This window comes from Triturus cristatus, chromosome 10, assembly GCF_964204655.1.
Source record: "Triturus cristatus chromosome 10, aTriCri1.1, whole genome shotgun sequence".
NCBI classification, from domain to species: Eukaryota; Metazoa; Chordata; class Amphibia; order Caudata; family Salamandridae; genus Triturus; species Triturus cristatus.
Window position 1 is genome coordinate 372,411,971 of NC_140593.1, and position 17,821 is coordinate 372,429,791.

Below are 17,821 nucleotides of genomic sequence, written 5' to 3' on the forward strand. Positions count from 1 at the left end.
CTGTTGCTCGTCCAAATTTTGGTAGTCATGAGAACTCAGGCATTGGGAGGATATGACATATGGCCATGTGCATAGAGTATTGTCTAGTGCAAGACCGCATTGCCTCGGTCTAATGTGACTCACTGTAGACCAACCGATTAGCTGTTGTTATACAAGGTTTCAATCAGCCCCATTTGCTAGCTTTTACCTGCTGCACCCTGCTTAATCTGCTGTTTATTAGTACCCTTCGAAGGGAAGCCCCAGTGTTGAGAATTTTGCTTGTTGAAAAGAGCGTTAGTTCCTAACAAATCCTTCAAAATCACCGCTAAATGGATTTCGGGTATCCACAATACTATAGTGCAGTACTACTGCTTTCACAATGTGTGGGAATTTTGCCTGGCTGGTGGTGTGGACAAGGTTTCATGCAAAAGCCTTAAGCAATACTTTTTGTCACGTATTTGCACATGGCTTGTGTCGGATTGTGGGCTTGCCAAGCTGTTTATCTCTTAAAATGGTATTTATTTAACTTATTAAGTATGTCAAGCTGTCCTTTGACCAGGTCATGATTGTTCGGGGCTGAAACCCTGAAACCAAAGAGGGAATAAGGAAATGAGCAAGCTTGCATGCCTACTAGGAGCTTTCTGAAGTATCCTCACATAAAGGAACCATCCGCTTTGGAAGGTACTTTCTGTGGCTAGCAGAAGTAGCAGTAATATTCAAGGTCACAAATATATCTGAGTGAACACTACTGCATACTCCGCCGAACTCAGTCACAGCAGCAGAGTGATTTATTCATAGAAGTACAACTTAAAAACGTTGAAAACTTCAATACCCGTTCTGAAAAAAAACTCCCTTTTATTAATAATACATTATCAAGCTTAATATACCACCCCAGTTTTGTTCTACCGATAAACTTTCACATCTCACTTTTGTCACATCCAAAATCTCTTCCTGGTTCCCGCTGACGTGCATTCTTTGTCGATAGGGCAGATGGGGGCAAGACACACTCTGATGGTGGTGCAGAGAGGAAGATGGCATTTGCAGGTGTGGATGGGTGGTCTGTGCTGGTGCAGGAGAATTAATTAATAGTATGGGTAAGCTCGCACACTTTCACCTGCCTGGCTACTGCTGAATTAATTTTAATTCGTCCTTCAAAACACAAGCATATATAGCACTCAAGTAGGTGCTATACATATCAATGAATGACTCGACAGGTGTAATAATAAATATTGAAAACTGTGAAAATGATGGAAAAACAATGTAATATTCCAACTCCGAAAGATAATGGTGCCTGCTATGTACTTAAATTATTTAAAAGTAGTCCTACGCCCTCCTAGGGTCCTGTAATACATTTTGTGGACTGCTCTGCCTCCTGTATGTGTGATCCAAGATGTAGAAAGCTCTCTAAGCCAGCATCGCCATCTCTTTTGCCTTAAAAAAAACATTTGCCCTTCAGTGTCCTCTTCAAAGCTGCATACAAATATCACTTTTCCATTCAGGCAACGTCTGCACTCCTTCCTGCAAAGACTAGCTGTCAAGTGCATCATCCCAGGCTAATGCTATGGTGCTGCAGCAGAAAGGCATTTCAGAATCCCCAGCAGGAATGAGCTGCACTATCTTGTCTGCTAGACACGTCTGATTCCTTCAAAGCTTTGTGCCCGAGGAGTTACCCTTATTTCACCTTTCTAGAAGGTCACTCTATACAAGCAATGCTAGAAATGTTCTTACCTCCCAGGTCTGAGACAGCCGGCTCACAGATGCAGTATTGAGTCCCATGATAATGGCAAAAAAGGAGTTTAGATTTTTCTGAGCTTTGCAACTGTAGAAGAGAAAACATCCAACGAATTTGTTAAATTCTTTGCACTGCACCTGTAACCAGCAGACACAAAATGTTGATTTGCGAAAAGTAAACCATGCAGCCATATTTGTTCAATAAAACCATGCTGCTTTTTTATTTTTAACGCACCACAATGCATTTTCCACAGAGAACTATTTTACAATGGATGATACAGAACATTATACATTTGCATTACTGTGGTTACAATATTGTTCCAGAAAAAGGGGCTGATTTAGATCTTGGAGGATGGGTTACTCCTTCACAGCGGTGATGGCTATCCCATCAGCAGAAATATAAATCCCATTATGTCCTATGGGATTTACATTTCATCAGATGGGATATCGGTCACCGCTATGATGGAGTAACCCGTCCGCCAAGATCCAAATCAGGCCCTAAGTCTGTTCTCTTATATGTTTATGTGTTTTCTTTTGGTAGTGCATACCCTGCAACAGCGACTTTGTACCCAGGGGAGCGCCAACTATAGTGCAGATGGAAGGAAACACAAAAAAGAGGCAAGTTCCAACACTTCCATACTCCTCCCAGTACTCCAATGCGTGAATAATCTTGTTACTATGAACAGCATCATTCCACAACAGTTAAAGGAGCACTAGGAACAGAATGTTCCCCAGATGCATGGCTGAGTCACAGGGCTCCAGCACCACACTAACTAGGACCTATTTGTGCCAAGAAGTGAGTGAGGTTGCCATAAGTTATCCTTGTCTTCTGGGCATAGCCAGCCATAGTTGTATTGACTGCAGACTGTCGTGAAGGCAGAGTCATCTTAAGGATTTTGGGGTCTCCGGGCAAGAAATATTTTTAGTCTCCTGTTTGGAACAGATTAGAATTGTATTTCTCATTCCTAATTCAAATCCAATGATGACAAATAATATTGACTTATACATTAATGGGAATGGTTGAGATACAGATAAAACTGAGATAGAACGAGAAATAACCTTCCCAGGGGCCCCTTAAAAGGAGGGGCCTTGGACAGTTGGCCACTTTGTCCGTGCCTTAACACGTCTTCAGTATTAGTAGGAGGTAAACTTAGGCAGCGAGGGAGAGGAAGGGTTGGTATCATTGGGTCTTGTCCTGCAGGTGTGCCGGTACCTAGCCTATGCTTGTGAACAAGAAATAGAGTTTGATTTTTATTGCGTTTGTGCTCACATTTGCTCTGCAAAGAAAATGTAACACTTACCCACTTGCTATTGCACATGCATCGGCCACCTTTATGCAATCTTGTTAACTTATCCTCTACTCTTAAAATGTAAAGGCACCGGAAAAGCAGTGTGCTAATGCTGTTAAATCATTTCTAGCTTTGCCATAAAACATGCATACTAGCATCCATAACTTCATGCGAGATGATAATCATTACCTTTTTCTCATTACGGAGACCTGGTTGACAGACCCCACCGACTCTGTATTTAGTACCCATGATACATTAAATCACACTCCCGACCGTCACCATCCAATTCCAACATCAGCACTTCTATTGAGCCTTTTATAAATGCACCCCAGACTTAACTGCATAATACTAACCTGCTGATGCATAACAAGTCTAACCGATGCCTGTCACAGAAATTCACCCTCTCACTCTCGCATCACTTCCTTACATCCCACCACCTTGTAGAACTCAGTAAAAAACGTCATGTACCTTCAGTTCCAATCTAGCAGGCTCCTTTCCCAAGTCAACCTTGATAACCACTCATACATTTTTAACACCTGCACATCGTTAAGAACCACAGAGAAGCATGAACCACTTCAGAAAGATACATATATTCGCTTATGAGAGCGACTGGCTTTGGCTATGTTTTGTAGCTATGCCGTACAGCCCGACGGTTGCTTTGCTGTGTGGCTTGAACAAATTTTAAAAAGTGCTGCTATGCAGTCAGGGCTAACATGATTTTTTTTCAAGCGCATTAGTGCTGGATGCATCATAGTCTTTTTTTTATTTAGTAAATACTACTTTTAGCACCATTCTGCAAAGCAGCCACACCGATATACAGCATGGCTACAAATCATTGCCAAAGTCAGCAATACCAAGGCTGTGTAGCATGACCAAAAAGGAGCGGCAAGAACTTTTGGCTTTGCCATCGCTTGTTAGGTCACCCATGTGAGTCTCAGCAAATCAGTAGATCATCCCATGCATGGAAAAGAAAAAAACATTACATTTGGCAAAAAATCTGATCATATAAATGATGCAGAGGTGTGGTGCAGCGGCCAGGGCAGCTGACTTCGGAGCACAGGGATCATGGTTTGATCCCCGGCTGCGGCAGCTCAGCTCAGCACCGTGTGACTCTGGGCAATAGCTCACTTAATTTCCACAACGGCCTCCAGTGCCTTGAGACCCGTAAGGGTGAGTAGTTTGCGCTTTACAAATACGGATTTATTTTTATTTATGCACTTGCACACATGTCCCTGTCTTAGTGAAAACATATTTAGAAGCAGATAACTACTGTTGTCACAATAAACATCCATTTTAAAGGAGAAAAGTGCTTTTTTGAAATGTGCGTGCCTTAATGAAACATAGTTACAAATGGGAAGAGGTTCAACAAGATTGACAGGGAAGAGGAAAAAACTAAAAGTAATACCTCAATCACATCAAGGTCAGCTGAAGGACAGCAATCAAGCTGAAGCAATTGGTGCTTGGTCCATGCTCCAGTCGAAAAAAGAGGAAGAGAAGCCAACACACACAGGCCAATTAGAAGGCAGAAAATAAGTGGCAATGCCTCCAAAGAATGGTAAGCAATGGACGGGCTCCATGCCTCTTGTATACAATATCTCTCGCAAGCGAAAGCACATGCATAGTTGCAGACGAGACCAAAAAAAAGAGACCAAAGCACAACCCATGATTTAATGATACTCTGAAAATGTTCACAAATGAGAGCTGCATACACAACGCTCTCTATATGCCGAACATCCAACCCAAAGAAACAAGAATAGACTAATAAAAAAGGTTTTGAGACACAAAACCATATTTCTCAGGATGTCTCTGTGTAATGTGCAGTTAAACAAAGATTCATAGTCACACAGTGACTGCAAACTACGCTGCCAGATTCAAGAAATCTGTGACACCATAAACATCTTTGTGATAGAAAAATGCAAGTCAATCAGTAACACTCTGGCTTGTGCCAAGCCTCCAACCAACTTCTACAGACAAGGAACCACAACTCTTGCTAAGTTTCTTTCTTTCGTGGTGCACAACGTCAGATCTACTTTATGGGCTGTTCCTTCTTTTTGACTAGAAAACAAAGACAGTTGGGTTATTTGTATATGTGTGGCTTCAGAAAACTAAAGCTGTCCATTCATTATGGGCGCTTCCTTATGGACTATAATGAGGAAGTTCGTTTTTTTTGTGCTGACCCTCTGAGTCTGAGATTTTATCAGGAGGACCGTCTTGTAAGAATCCACCACAGAAATTACCTTTCATAAATTTGTTTTCTGTCTCATGACTATATTTTACATTAAACACCCAAACACAACATAATAAAAAATGCAACCAATTAAAACATTATATTTAACTTACTGAGCTGCAATTTTGATGAACTTTTTCACTAGCTGCACACGTTTGACGAGCTGGCTGCAGAGAAGGATCTCTGTGGCTACCCAGAGCTGAACTTCATTACATCTTTGAAGCAGGAGGCTGAGGTTGACTGTATTTTCTCCATTCCCTTGTCTGCTGAAGGTGAAGTAAATCAGCTCTTGCTGTGAAGGAGTGAATGGAGTAGAAGTTGAATATTACTGTCATACATAATTATTTATTGTGCATTGTACGTAAATAAAAGGCTTAAGGGTCCATACAACAGAGCACTAATAGACAACTATATAAATTGTAATAAAAATAGTGTTGTGTTGCAGTGGGTGTGTGAAAGTGAGTGTGTGTGGGGGGAGAGCAGAGTATGGCTTGAAACCTGATTTTGAATGTAGTCACCTATCAGGGTGAAAGATATTACAGTCTCTTCTTATGACCCTTTCTGTATAACAATCTGACTGACAGAGATCCTCTGCAATAACATTATCAAACTAGAGTTGTTTACGTTGCTTCAAGGACTATTACCAAGCTTCCTCCCTCAGGTTTGATTTGTATTAGAAAATATATGTTGTGGAATACATCTTTTTGTAGTAGTACAGACTGTGGCCAATCCTTGAAATTGTCGGAATGTTGGGCCAATCTGGGAACTTTGCAAGGGGTTCGACAAGTCATACAGACTCTCCAGAATGGACAACAGTCAAACAGTTCACCTCTTTGTTGGCTGCTGTAAGAGCTGACATCCTTGGAATGGTCATCCCCCAAACCATTTCCCCCCCCCCCCCCGTTTTCTGAATTCATTTTTGTTGGAATTAGGACACTGTGGTCTTTACCACAGCTAACCAGTGCTAAAGTGCTTGTGCTCTCTCCCTATTGCATGGTAAATTTAGTTTACACCAGACTGGCACATTTAATTTACTTGTATGTCCATAATACTTGTTCGTCCCTAGTATATGGTACTACATGTACCCATTACCTGTAATTAAAGTAGCCCTTAAAAACATGTCTAAGACCTGCCATTGCAGACTGTAGACCAGTTACTGCCATTTTGACCTGGCAAAATAAACCTTTTGCCAGTACTAAACCTTCCTTTTTAATACATTTAAGTCATCTGTTAGTAGGCCCTTGTATTTATAACAATGGTACGTGTGGGTTTAGTTTTTACAAGTGCAGTTAGTGAAAAATGTCTACAATCGTTTTTCACCATTGCACGGCTTACCTCTCCCATAGACTTGAATTGGATTGCCTTATTACATTTAATAAGTGCAAATGTTTGATTGAGAACAGATAGAGATGTCATGTTTAAACTCAAATGAATTGTAATTTTAAATCCTCTTTAATGGTGAAGTCAGATTAAAGTCACAGTTATGAAAATGTCACTTTAAGACAGTTGGTATTTTTGTCCTAGCTTTATGTGCCTTCTCCCAGTGCTCTATGTCGCATGACTGTGTATCGCTATGCTGTTGGGAGTTGTGTATTACTTCCAGACAGTTGGACAAAAGGGGACTAGAAGTTAGCAGAATGGGCCGTCCTACCAAGAAGGCTGGAGGAGGAGCTGTTCCCTGCCTCTTTTACACTCCAAAGCGCTTCCCTCCAGCACATACAAATGACCCTGACACTAGCCTTTTATCACCCCAGGCTTCAGGGTACCTTGTTAGGGGAAGGGAAGAATGTTATAGAACCAGATGTGGCAGCAGCCCACTTCAAAGGCTGGCATCAAGTACAAAGTTTGAACCCTCAGAACAACTCTTCACTACACTACTGGACCTGTGGAAGACTTCAGAAGGGCTGATTTGACCCCAGAGAACTGACCTGCTGCTACTTGAGGACTGCAATGCTGTTTGAAGGAGCACTTGACCATCTTCTTGAACCCCGGACCACCAGAAGGATTCCAAGGGCTAATTGCCTGGCCCTTTTTGTGAGCTATAGGGACATACCAAGCTCCTGAGGCCTTTTAACCTCTACCTGGCCTCTGATGTAGTGAGTACTAGACCCTCAAGTGGTGTCCTCTAGGTTCTGGGCCCTTGGAAGTGGTGTTAAAGGTGCTGCTCCTTTCTAACTTGGGACTTAAAAATATTCTCACTAACATCTTCCTGGAGAATTGATGGAAGACAGCGACCAACCTGCCAACTGATTCTCCCACAGGAACAGTCTAGCCCCCACTACCCACCCATGGGAACTGTCTAACCCTGAACTACTAGGCCAGGTCCTACCCAGAACGGAAAAAATCAACCTGGGACCAGTTTCGGGGTATCACCTCTCATCAACCAGGCTAGCTTGACTCCAGTGACACAGCGAGCAAGGGACCCATGTAACACTTAGCAAAGAATCAAGGAAGCATAGAGATCTAAATCTCTCAAAGTCCAAGGAAAGTGGGGGAAAAACTCTGAAGGGATCTGAAAGGCATCTGCAAAAACCCAAAAGGCATGTGAAAAGAATCTGAATCTCCAAAGTGCGAACACTAAGCTATAACACACAAGTCTTCTTGGGCAACACCCCTTTGTATGGATCATCAGGGGTCTATTGTCTTTATCTACTTTTCGCGTTGTAGGCTGCAACTATTTCTAAATATCCCACACCAAACATGGGAACGACATTGTCTTCTCAAGCACAAGCCAGGTTGAAACATTGCTGAATAGGCCTTTCAGTTAATGTTCTGGCCCTCCATCTTCTTTTGTCAAGGTAATCTTCTCAGGCTCTTTCTCTATCTTTAGTACAGTAATGTATCTATTCTACAACTAACAATGCGTGTGAATACCTGCACAAAATGTCGTGTTAGCAGAAAATGGAAACTAGCTTTTATGTAGCATGAAAAATTATAGGGCTAAATTGTCAACCTAAAGTATTAGCAAGAGTGCACATTTAATATGCATTTGCACATCTAAACACTAACAAATATGAATGATGAGTGCATTTAGTTCACGTTACATAAAGCATATGGTAAATCCTTTGACTAATCTTGTGTAACTATGGCTAAGACTTACATTTAAATGAAATATAAAATATTAATGTAAACATTAGAAAAACGTTATCGTTTGTAGTGTAATCACATTCTACATGTACAAGAATGATTCTTATCCAGTTATCTAAACAATAAATAATATTCACAGTATTAAGGCACACATTATGAAAGTTGAATTTCATCTTTATAGTAAGGACATATCTACTGAGTAAGGATGGTTTATTCATTTTCATGTAATACGGTTAAACACATAGTTTGAGTTAAATCACTAATTCTATAGCAAATGCACTTTACTAATAATGATGAATGCAACACTTTTTTAAATATTGTTAGACCATACAAGATGCATGTGCTAAATGCACATTCATATTATGCATCTGTTATGAAGTTGTGATGTATCTGTGATGTTTAAAGGATGGGCAAAGTTTTGCTTCATTAGTATTTTGCTACTCAAAAAAATGATAGACGGAATGCGGAACAAATCAAACATTCACCCTCAGTCAAGCGATCTGGGTTAAATCCATCGTTCTCTTGCTCACCATGCCACCCCAGTTTGGACCCAGCCATATGCAAATCCGTCTTGACCCTGTTCCTCATGGCAACAGTACAGCACAAACCCTCAAGCCAGATTCTCTCAGGACCATAAACAAGCATCCTCGGACCGGTTTCAGGGCATCACCTCTCATCAGCCAGGCTAACTTGAAACCAGTGACACAGCCAGCAAGGAACACATGTTTGGGCATACCCAATCCACTTGCTAAGTGTGTTTTAGGCTAACATTTACCTGACCCGAGAAGACTCTTGACTGAGTTTCTGAAATGTTGACACGTTCCTATTTATTTTTTTCTTACCTAGTTCCTATTTCCTTTATGGAAATTCCTGATTTTTGAGATCCGCTAGATTTTTAGAACCGTCCTTTAGCTGGGACTTTGCTTGAGGTGATTTAGGTTTACCTATGTATAGACAAGAAAACGTGCGACACTTCTCTGAGCGTCAGATACTCCTATCGATCTTTTGTATTGCTGTGATTGAACTGTTTGTTTGCCTAATATTGGTCAGCCTCAATTTCTTCTGTAGGCTGGGCCTACCTGTTGTTATTTTGTACCTTTATAGAATTTTAAGAGTTATGTATTTTAATTTGATTTTGAATTTGTAATGCACCTTCTTAACCTTGGCTATTGATTCCTGGTCTTCTTCTTGTACCCAAATCGGTTGCACTGTTTATTTATATTGATTGATGAAATAGTAACTCTCCTCACCCCTCAGTGTGAATAAGAAAGGTTTATTGGATAAGGATATAAGGCAAGAGAATAGGCTCAAAACGCTGCCTCAAGACAGTGGAATCACACTCATGGAGTTTGTTATGCCGCCTTCTCGCTTATAGATGGTGACAAGCCACTTGTTGAGAACACATTAACATTTTTTTAAAGCAGTTTTTAAATCAAGAAATCCTGGCGGAGGGCAGGATGTACTGTAAATGATATCCACACTTTTGAGATTCAAGTAGAATTAATTATTAAATTATATGACTCAATTTGATGAGTTGCCAATGGAAGAAAATAGAGGTACACTGAGAGAACCACTGAGAAATGTATCCAAAATGATTTAATAGATATTTAACTTAATCATGCTTTGTTTTACAACTTAACATATAAATAATAAAGCTAGTTAGATAATACTAAGAGATGTAATTCGAAAATGAAATATCATAGCAAAAAACCTTTCAGTATTGAAAAAGTCTGCATGGCAAATAGTAATTAACAAGTAATACGCAAAAAAACAGCCAAGCCACAAGACATATTATGTTAAACAACCACTCAGCAAAAGGTATACCCAGGGGCAATGCAGGTATTACAGTAATTTTCTTCAGGGAGACACAGCCTTTCTGGTATGCGGTTTCACCCATAGAAAATATGTCTGGCAAGAGCAACACTCATCTAATCAGTAATTACCTCAAGGCAAGAACGAAGCGGCATAACAGATGAATTACTTTTATCCTGTACCTTGTAACCAGTGCATTATCATTATGAAATTCAAATCAAGGTGATTAGCATACAATGTTTTATATAATGTCACTAGTGATCATTAATGATTTCAACAGTGCACACAAGACATAAAGAAACAAGAGAACATTTAAACTTTCAGTAAACAGAAGTGGTAAGAGGCATTATTTGGAGAAGTATTAATGTACTCGAAGATCTCAATAGTGAGGGACTATCATTGTTATATTGGTGTTCTGCCACATAACATTTTTGAATGATCAGGTTCTTTTGTATAAAAATATATCTCCTCATAAACATCAAAACTAGCTTGAATATTAATCTCTCTCTCTCTCTCTCTCTATATATATATATATATATATATATATATATATATATATATATATATATATATATATATATATATATAGCAAGAAAGCCTATTTTGCCACTGCCAGCAAACAGATGTTGAAAAGAGCAATCCTTTGCTGCTATACTATTGCAGTCTATGATACAATTGGCGATGCAATATGCAAAGTTGTATAACACATAGTGTGCCTCTGAAGAAAAATGAGGTTTACACTTTCATGATGGAAATGAAATGAAGAGGAACAAAGGTACAGTGTTAAGTTAATACATAAAAGTTCTCAGTGTAACACTAACGAAAAATACTTTTTTTGCATTGAAATAAGATTAGTAATAGATGTTTGGCTATGATTGAAAACCTAATAAATATTGAAATTTGCGACTAAAGCTTGACATCCCTAACATTAACGATCTAAAAAACTTACATCATTGATAGCACAGCAAACTCCACAATCAATTATATGACTGGAGATATCACAATGTCTTTGAGGATGCGCTCTATGATTTCATGTGGGAGGTTTGGGGTGAGGTTATAATTGTGTAGCCCGCCATAACGGGGGCAGTTCAATGGTCTCTGGGGTATAACTTCCATTAAAAAAAAGACCCCAGAATTTTGGGCTATTTTAAGTATGCATCATTGCACGTCTCAATTGTTTGCCAGTGCTTCTGACCCCAGAGCCCACTGGATAAAGATTCTGGGTGTATGTGGTGGTATTTAGGCATGGACTGGGTCACACCTATCTGCCCAAAGCATGGAGGCTAAAGGTGTTGCGCAAAGTGTCATCAGCCAGCACTGCACCCAGTTCTATTGTGCTACAGCCAGTAGGCACAGTGTTCAGCCATGCCCAGCGGACTCTGCAGAAGACGTGGCTTTAGTCACAGCCTACAGTCAGGTTTTCTAGTGCCTGAGCCTATATTACATAATTGTTACATATGCCTAACAGGCTTTGGATACAGAAAATATTCTTTGATATCTTTGGTCTTTGGTCATGCCTCAGGCTCTTAGTATAGACACTGGACATCGTAGAAGCCCTAAGACCATTCAACAAGACCCCAAATCTCACTTAAAACAGTTTGAACTATGCCTAGAAAGGTTTAAAAGCTGGGTAGGATCAGCGGACATGTACCACACCTAGTCCCTCTGGCTGCAGATCCTACAGTGCATAGTATTTGGCCATGTGCAATGAGCTGAGTACACTCTTTGTCCAGGATATGCCCCTAGTCACCCCAAGAACCTAAAGCCACAGAGCACAGCTATTGACTATAATCAGAGGTCCCATATACAGGTTGTGCCCTCTGACAATACCTTGTGCTGAGTGCCCAGAGTCAGGAGGCATCACTATTGGACTCTGGGGAATTGACATGGCCTTCAGCAAAGCCAAGTGGTGCGGGTTACTTATGCTATCCATTTTAAGTCTAGAAACTGATTGAACAAATTGCACATGGGTTCAAAGAAGCACTATGAATGTTGAGGTCCATGTATACACATTGGATTATCTTTCGTTAGTCGAAGGATTCAGTAACAAAAGGTCCCTTACTCATTGTCGCTATGAATACTTTTTTAATAACAGAACTTGTGAAGCAAGCACAGACAAGAACAGCCAATCAGATTCTGGTTTAACTCTTCAAACATATGGTCTATGGACCTCAGATTGTTTCCCACTCACATATCAGCACATTTTCAATTTAAAACTACAGACGAAATACAAGAACAGATTTGTACTACGTTTTATAAATAACAGAGGGAACTGGACACATTTGGTATCATTCCATCCAGCAGTATTTTCCCTAGGTCATCCCATAGTTGGAATTAGACCAAAGAAAAAACATTTTAGGACCCCCAATACCTTTAAGCTCTGCTGCTATCTACATAAAACTTAAAACAATTGAACAAAGATGAGCTGGAGTTTTTTTGGGAATGATAATCGCAAAAATGTTTTTCCTATGTAAAGAACGATCTAACCATATTAACTTAACTACAGGCCCTCAGAAGTATTATCACCATCTCTGTCATAGACATACACAACATACAGAATATATCAATTATACAGTATATGCAGAATACCTGCAAAAGGAAAGGGCAGCTCCACGACAAACGTATTATGAGTCAGACACCAAAGACCAAAACTTACAAAAGCTGAAAAAATACACTCTCATTACTTTTAAGTACAGTTGGTTAATGATACTGTAAAGTGGTATTTCAAAGTCATAGCGAATTACTAAAATGAACTCCAATAACCCAAAAAGCTCAGTTGTCGATGTAAGTAGTGATAACGTTATTAAACTTTGATTATTACCATGACAGCACCATGTTCTCAAACTAAGATACTTGATGCACATCTACAAGATCTATTCTACCTAAAACCTAAAGTGCAGGGGTGGTGGTGAATGTATCAAATAAAGCTGTGGTTTGTTGTAAGACATGTAATAAACTGAGCTTACCTCGTGGATTGAATTGAAGAGACTCCAGTCAAAGTTTGTTAATTCCATTGCAAGATCCCAAGTGTTCATCCCAAGAATCCGTACTGACCTATGCTGTGATTCTTCATTCTCAACAAACGGGTTCTAAATAAATGGATAAGAGCAGATGCTTCTTTTGTAAGTTTAGATCTATTTAGTCAAAACTCACTGATCGATATTACGGAAGTGACATGCAATCTTGGCTCTTTACATTGTGTTGGCTTTTTATTTGTAGGCTTAAGTTATGAATTCAGGAACAAATCTAAAAATCTGGAAAGAGTATTTACGGTCCTCATGTGCAAATAAAATATATGCCATAAGTTGCCTTTAGAATGATTCTGAAACCAAATTTTTGATCTTACTTCAGAAAAGCATTTAAAGACCAGTACAGATATATTGTGTGACAAAAGACGGAGTAAGCAGCATTAACATATGATAGATTGTGCAATTCGGCAGGTCAAAAATAAATGTTATTTTAAAAATAAATTTATTATAACATAATCAGACTTTCCCTTTGTTGAAAATTTGCCCATACCCCTGCATTTTTAGAGAAGAATCTATAAAGAAAAAAAACAGGAAAAAAACAATGTATTTCTAAATGTAGAACTTAAATGGTATTCAAATTCAAAGGTTCTTAGGTACACTCTCGGTTTACAAGACTAAAAAAGCAGTGCTGACAAGGGTAAAATATGTAGCACGGACACTGCTGAATACTATGAAACATATTGTTATTCGTTACGTTACCTCTTAAACCACAGAGTTTAATCATTGAGAACAGACATTACATGTCTTGAGCTGAAGTCGGTGCTTTGATCCAGTTTTAGTTTGAGGTGGCTTATAACGTGCCACAATATTATTCTACTTGTTTATTCAGAATAAGATCTTTCTAAAATGATTTACAGGAACAACAAAATCATGCATAATCTATGATTCTCACCAAAATATCACTTAAATCCTTCCTGTACGTAAATATACGACTTGATGTCTCGAGAGATTTTGAGAGGGCCAGGTCATTAGGCTGAAGTTCGTGCTTCTCTACAAAGACATTTTCAGTGTTAGAAGGATGGCAGGCACAAACAATATTTAGGAATGTTCTATGAAAACAAAGCAATTACAATAAATCACATTTAATGAAAAAGATTGCCACTCTTTAAACAGTCACGTAATTTTACACTGATCTCATATGCGCAATCAGTCAGTCACCATGACGTGCCTATATACTCCTTCTATGTTATGAAGTAGCTTGTGCTGAACACAGCTTTCCTATATGATTGACGCCCTGTTCATGTTCTCTCTCATCATCCAATGTTTAGCATTCCTGTGCCAAACCAAAGCTGCCAAAAGTCGTATACTGCAACTAATATGGCATATTAATTGAACATATTTAGAGTTACCTATATACTTCACATAATATATACTTGTCGAGAAATGTATTGTGTTTGATGTAGAATGATTTATAAAAATCATAAAACAATAACCATTCACAAATTAAGGATGCGAAAAGCTGAATGTACACCTTGCACATGTTAGACACAGTGACACATGAAAATGAGACAAGTGTAGTAGAAGCACCGTAAAAGTGTGCTTTACAACATGAAATGAAGAAAACATAAATACAAGACAATAGTAATACATATAAATGAGTTGAACTAATACATTTCTAATGCATATGTTGCTTATCAACATATATTGATGGAATTTTGATGTTAAGTAAAGTAGCCTAGTGTTTCAAATGCTTTCTGTTGAGAATGCACCATTTAGAAAAGTCGGTGCAAAAACGTGTAGAAATGAAGTATAAGATTGGAACTTTGCATAGTAACACTTGATTCTATAGTTTATGAAAATATAAAATAAATGTAATACATTTAGAAACATATGCACTTATATGAATATTGTGAGAAGTTGTGGTAGTAGGATATTTCTAATGCTAGCTATTTTTATGTAATAATGACTGGTGATCATTCTACATAACCTTTTTGCGAACGGATTTCATTTCACTATATGTGATATTGGTTTAGAATTTATATTCATTTAAATGTGGGATGCTAACTAATGGGCCTTTTTTCGAAATGCTTTTTCTAATGCTGACCTTTCCCCTGACTTAATACAATGGTTCATTTTCTACTAGTGAAATGTTGCTTAATTTGTCCTGTACATCCATATACCCTGACATTCCTGAATGTTTCTTCAATGTTCACAGTGAAATATTTCTGCGGGAACTCGATTGCAGCTGTTACTTTGGATAGAAACTTTGGGGCTGAATACGATGTTGGACAGTTGGTCCGATGCCTGCTATCGCGGCGGTCAGGAGACCTAACCGCCCGACAAGCAGACGGCAGTCTGACTGCAGTATCACGATGCTACCACCGGGCTGGTGGTCGGCAAGTGCTCCTTTTCATGGCGGCTTGTGCTACAGCCCAGGAAAAGGGCCACAGCACAAGCCGCATTTAAAAGGAGCATTTTTTGCACATTCATGGACCATGTGCCATGCACCATGTGGCTCCAGGCCCACCTTGCAGTGGCCCACGAGGGATGGGGGCCTTGCTTCGGGCCCCAAACATCCCTTTCCAACAACCTGCACATGGCAGTGTTCCCGCCACAAACAGGCTGTCGGAAAGGGATATCCAAATCCCGATTGCTGTGCCTGGATCGGAACCGCCACCATTAAGGGCCATGACTCAGACTGCTGCCCCGTCGGGATCTGAGATCCTGGTGGAGGTGGCGGTGTGGACTCTGACAGTATAAAGGTCCGACCGCCAGCATCATAATGAGGTGGTCGGACCGAAGGGTTGTCGTTTAGCTGAACTACCACCAATGGCCTGTCAGTGGTGGTCCAACCGGCAATGTATTCAGGTCCTTTGTATTTCTTTTCCACCAATGTTAGGACTATGTGGACTTTCAAATCTCCTGTTTCTCATGACTACCATGGGAAAGCATCTCAATGTTTCAAGTATCTGAGGTGACATTAGGTGATTCCGACCATATAATGGTCTTTCGGTCGGTGTGAGATGCCATCTCACTGAGGCGATTTAAAAAACGTTATAAAAGAAGAAATTCCAAAGGAGTGGCAGTGCCATACTTGTTCTTTTACCTGTGTGAGAGAATGCTATGCTGATCGGTTTTTGAGAACTTTCTTTTGCTTTTGGACTACCTTGCTGATGCAACAATTGGTAGCTAATGGACTGAAACCTTCTTTGCTAAACCATTTCCATTTTTTCATTCTTTATTTCTTTGTTTATGCTAATGGATTCACTCTTAATGGACTTTAATTTTGAATCCTTTTCCCATCTCCACAGGACTTGAGCTGTTAGACAATGAACTATCCTTCTGCCTTAATGGTGGTAGGACTCTGTAACTCTGTAGTTGATTCTGATCATAATCATCTGAGAAAGCCTGCTTAAATGTTTGGCATTATTATACGAGCTGTGATATTCTTAACTTAACTTCTCGAGAAATTACTCATGGCAATGAACTTTGAATCTTTAATACAATACCCAACTTAATCAAATATCTGTCTGAGTTTATTTTTTAGTCCTATTGTTTCGTCCATTCAAGCTGTGCTATTTAATTATGACTTAATGTGTTGCAGGGAGAATCATAGCGCTCTGACAGAACATCAGGTGTTACTTCTTTTTTTGTGTTGCAGTTGCAGAGCTTTTAGTCTACATATACCTAACTCAACTTAACTTCTTTAGGAGGTTGGGTCTCCCTGTTTCTATTCTTTATTTCTACAGCATGGTTTTGAGAGTGGTGTACCTAAATCTGATTTCAAATTTGTGAGTTTGGTTGTCAATTAATGGTTCTCATTGCACAGCTAACGTGGTGTTTGCTTACCCTAATTTCCACCCCTCCTATTGGCGGAGAAATATTCATCAGAGTATCATTGCCTCTGTGGTTAATGGAAGTGCTGTAAATTGTCTAATCGTAAAGAGCCCAGTATGGTTAGAGGAGTAAATGAGAGTAAGTGTATAATAATTACATTTACCACACTTACACTGCAACAGGTTGATAATGTAAGGTCCTTCAGGGCATTTCCCCTGACTGGGAAAATATTAGCATGTCAGTTGTGGAAACTGAATGAATAAAAATGGGGGTGAAATTACTAGTTTTGAATGAAGGGCTGGCACTTCCCTATTAGGCAACCTTCATAATCTTAACATATTAAATGCAACACCATTTTAAATAAGTGTGGAAAAATAGAATGCATGATATTTTTAATTTCTTGAGATTCCTATATTATAAAGATTGTGATAAGACAGAGTTAGCAAGGCCTAGTTCTCCACAAACAGCCCCATGACGGCATTTGAAAATATGTCGCAAGTGACGAATAGTTGAAACAACAGTTCTATTGAGAAGTAAGAATTATACAAGTGAGGGTTTTCCAAACTATCTGTGCAACTGTACAATCTCTGCCATTTCTCTTTTGTGATTCAAGTTCCCGTGCATTTTTGCAACAGTCTCTGGGACCCTTGATCCCCCAAAATATGGTACTTTTCCAGGACATCTATGGTGCAAGTTGAGATGGAAATTCCTCCAATAATCTTGTCACTCTGCAATCTTGAGACAATAGCTTATTGACCTTCTCTGTACAGGCCTCAGAAACATTCGAAGGCCTTTGAGGTGCTATGGATGCAACTACGGGTGATGTCTTTCGCCCCTTATAAATTAAGAAACGAGCCATTTTGTGTTTATTGAATGTGTGATGGGTCATA

General features: G+C 39.4%; 1 protein-coding gene across 1 annotated transcript in view; it reads right to left on the reverse strand.

Moving 5' to 3' along the window:
- RAPGEF5 (Rap guanine nucleotide exchange factor 5) overlaps positions 1-17,821 on the reverse strand; it is a 970,266-nt gene that overhangs the window by 45,533 nt on the left and 906,912 nt on the right. The window contains exons 18-21 of the mRNA XM_085631598.1: positions 14,047-14,144; positions 13,092-13,214; positions 5,340-5,518; positions 1,708-1,798 (exon numbers count right to left, since the gene is read on the reverse strand). Coding sequence (XP_085487724.1) covers positions 1,708-1,798; positions 5,340-5,518; positions 13,092-13,214; positions 14,047-14,144 — 491 coding nt within the window. The remainder of the gene's footprint in view (positions 1-1,707; positions 1,799-5,339; positions 5,519-13,091; positions 13,215-14,046; positions 14,145-17,821) is intronic.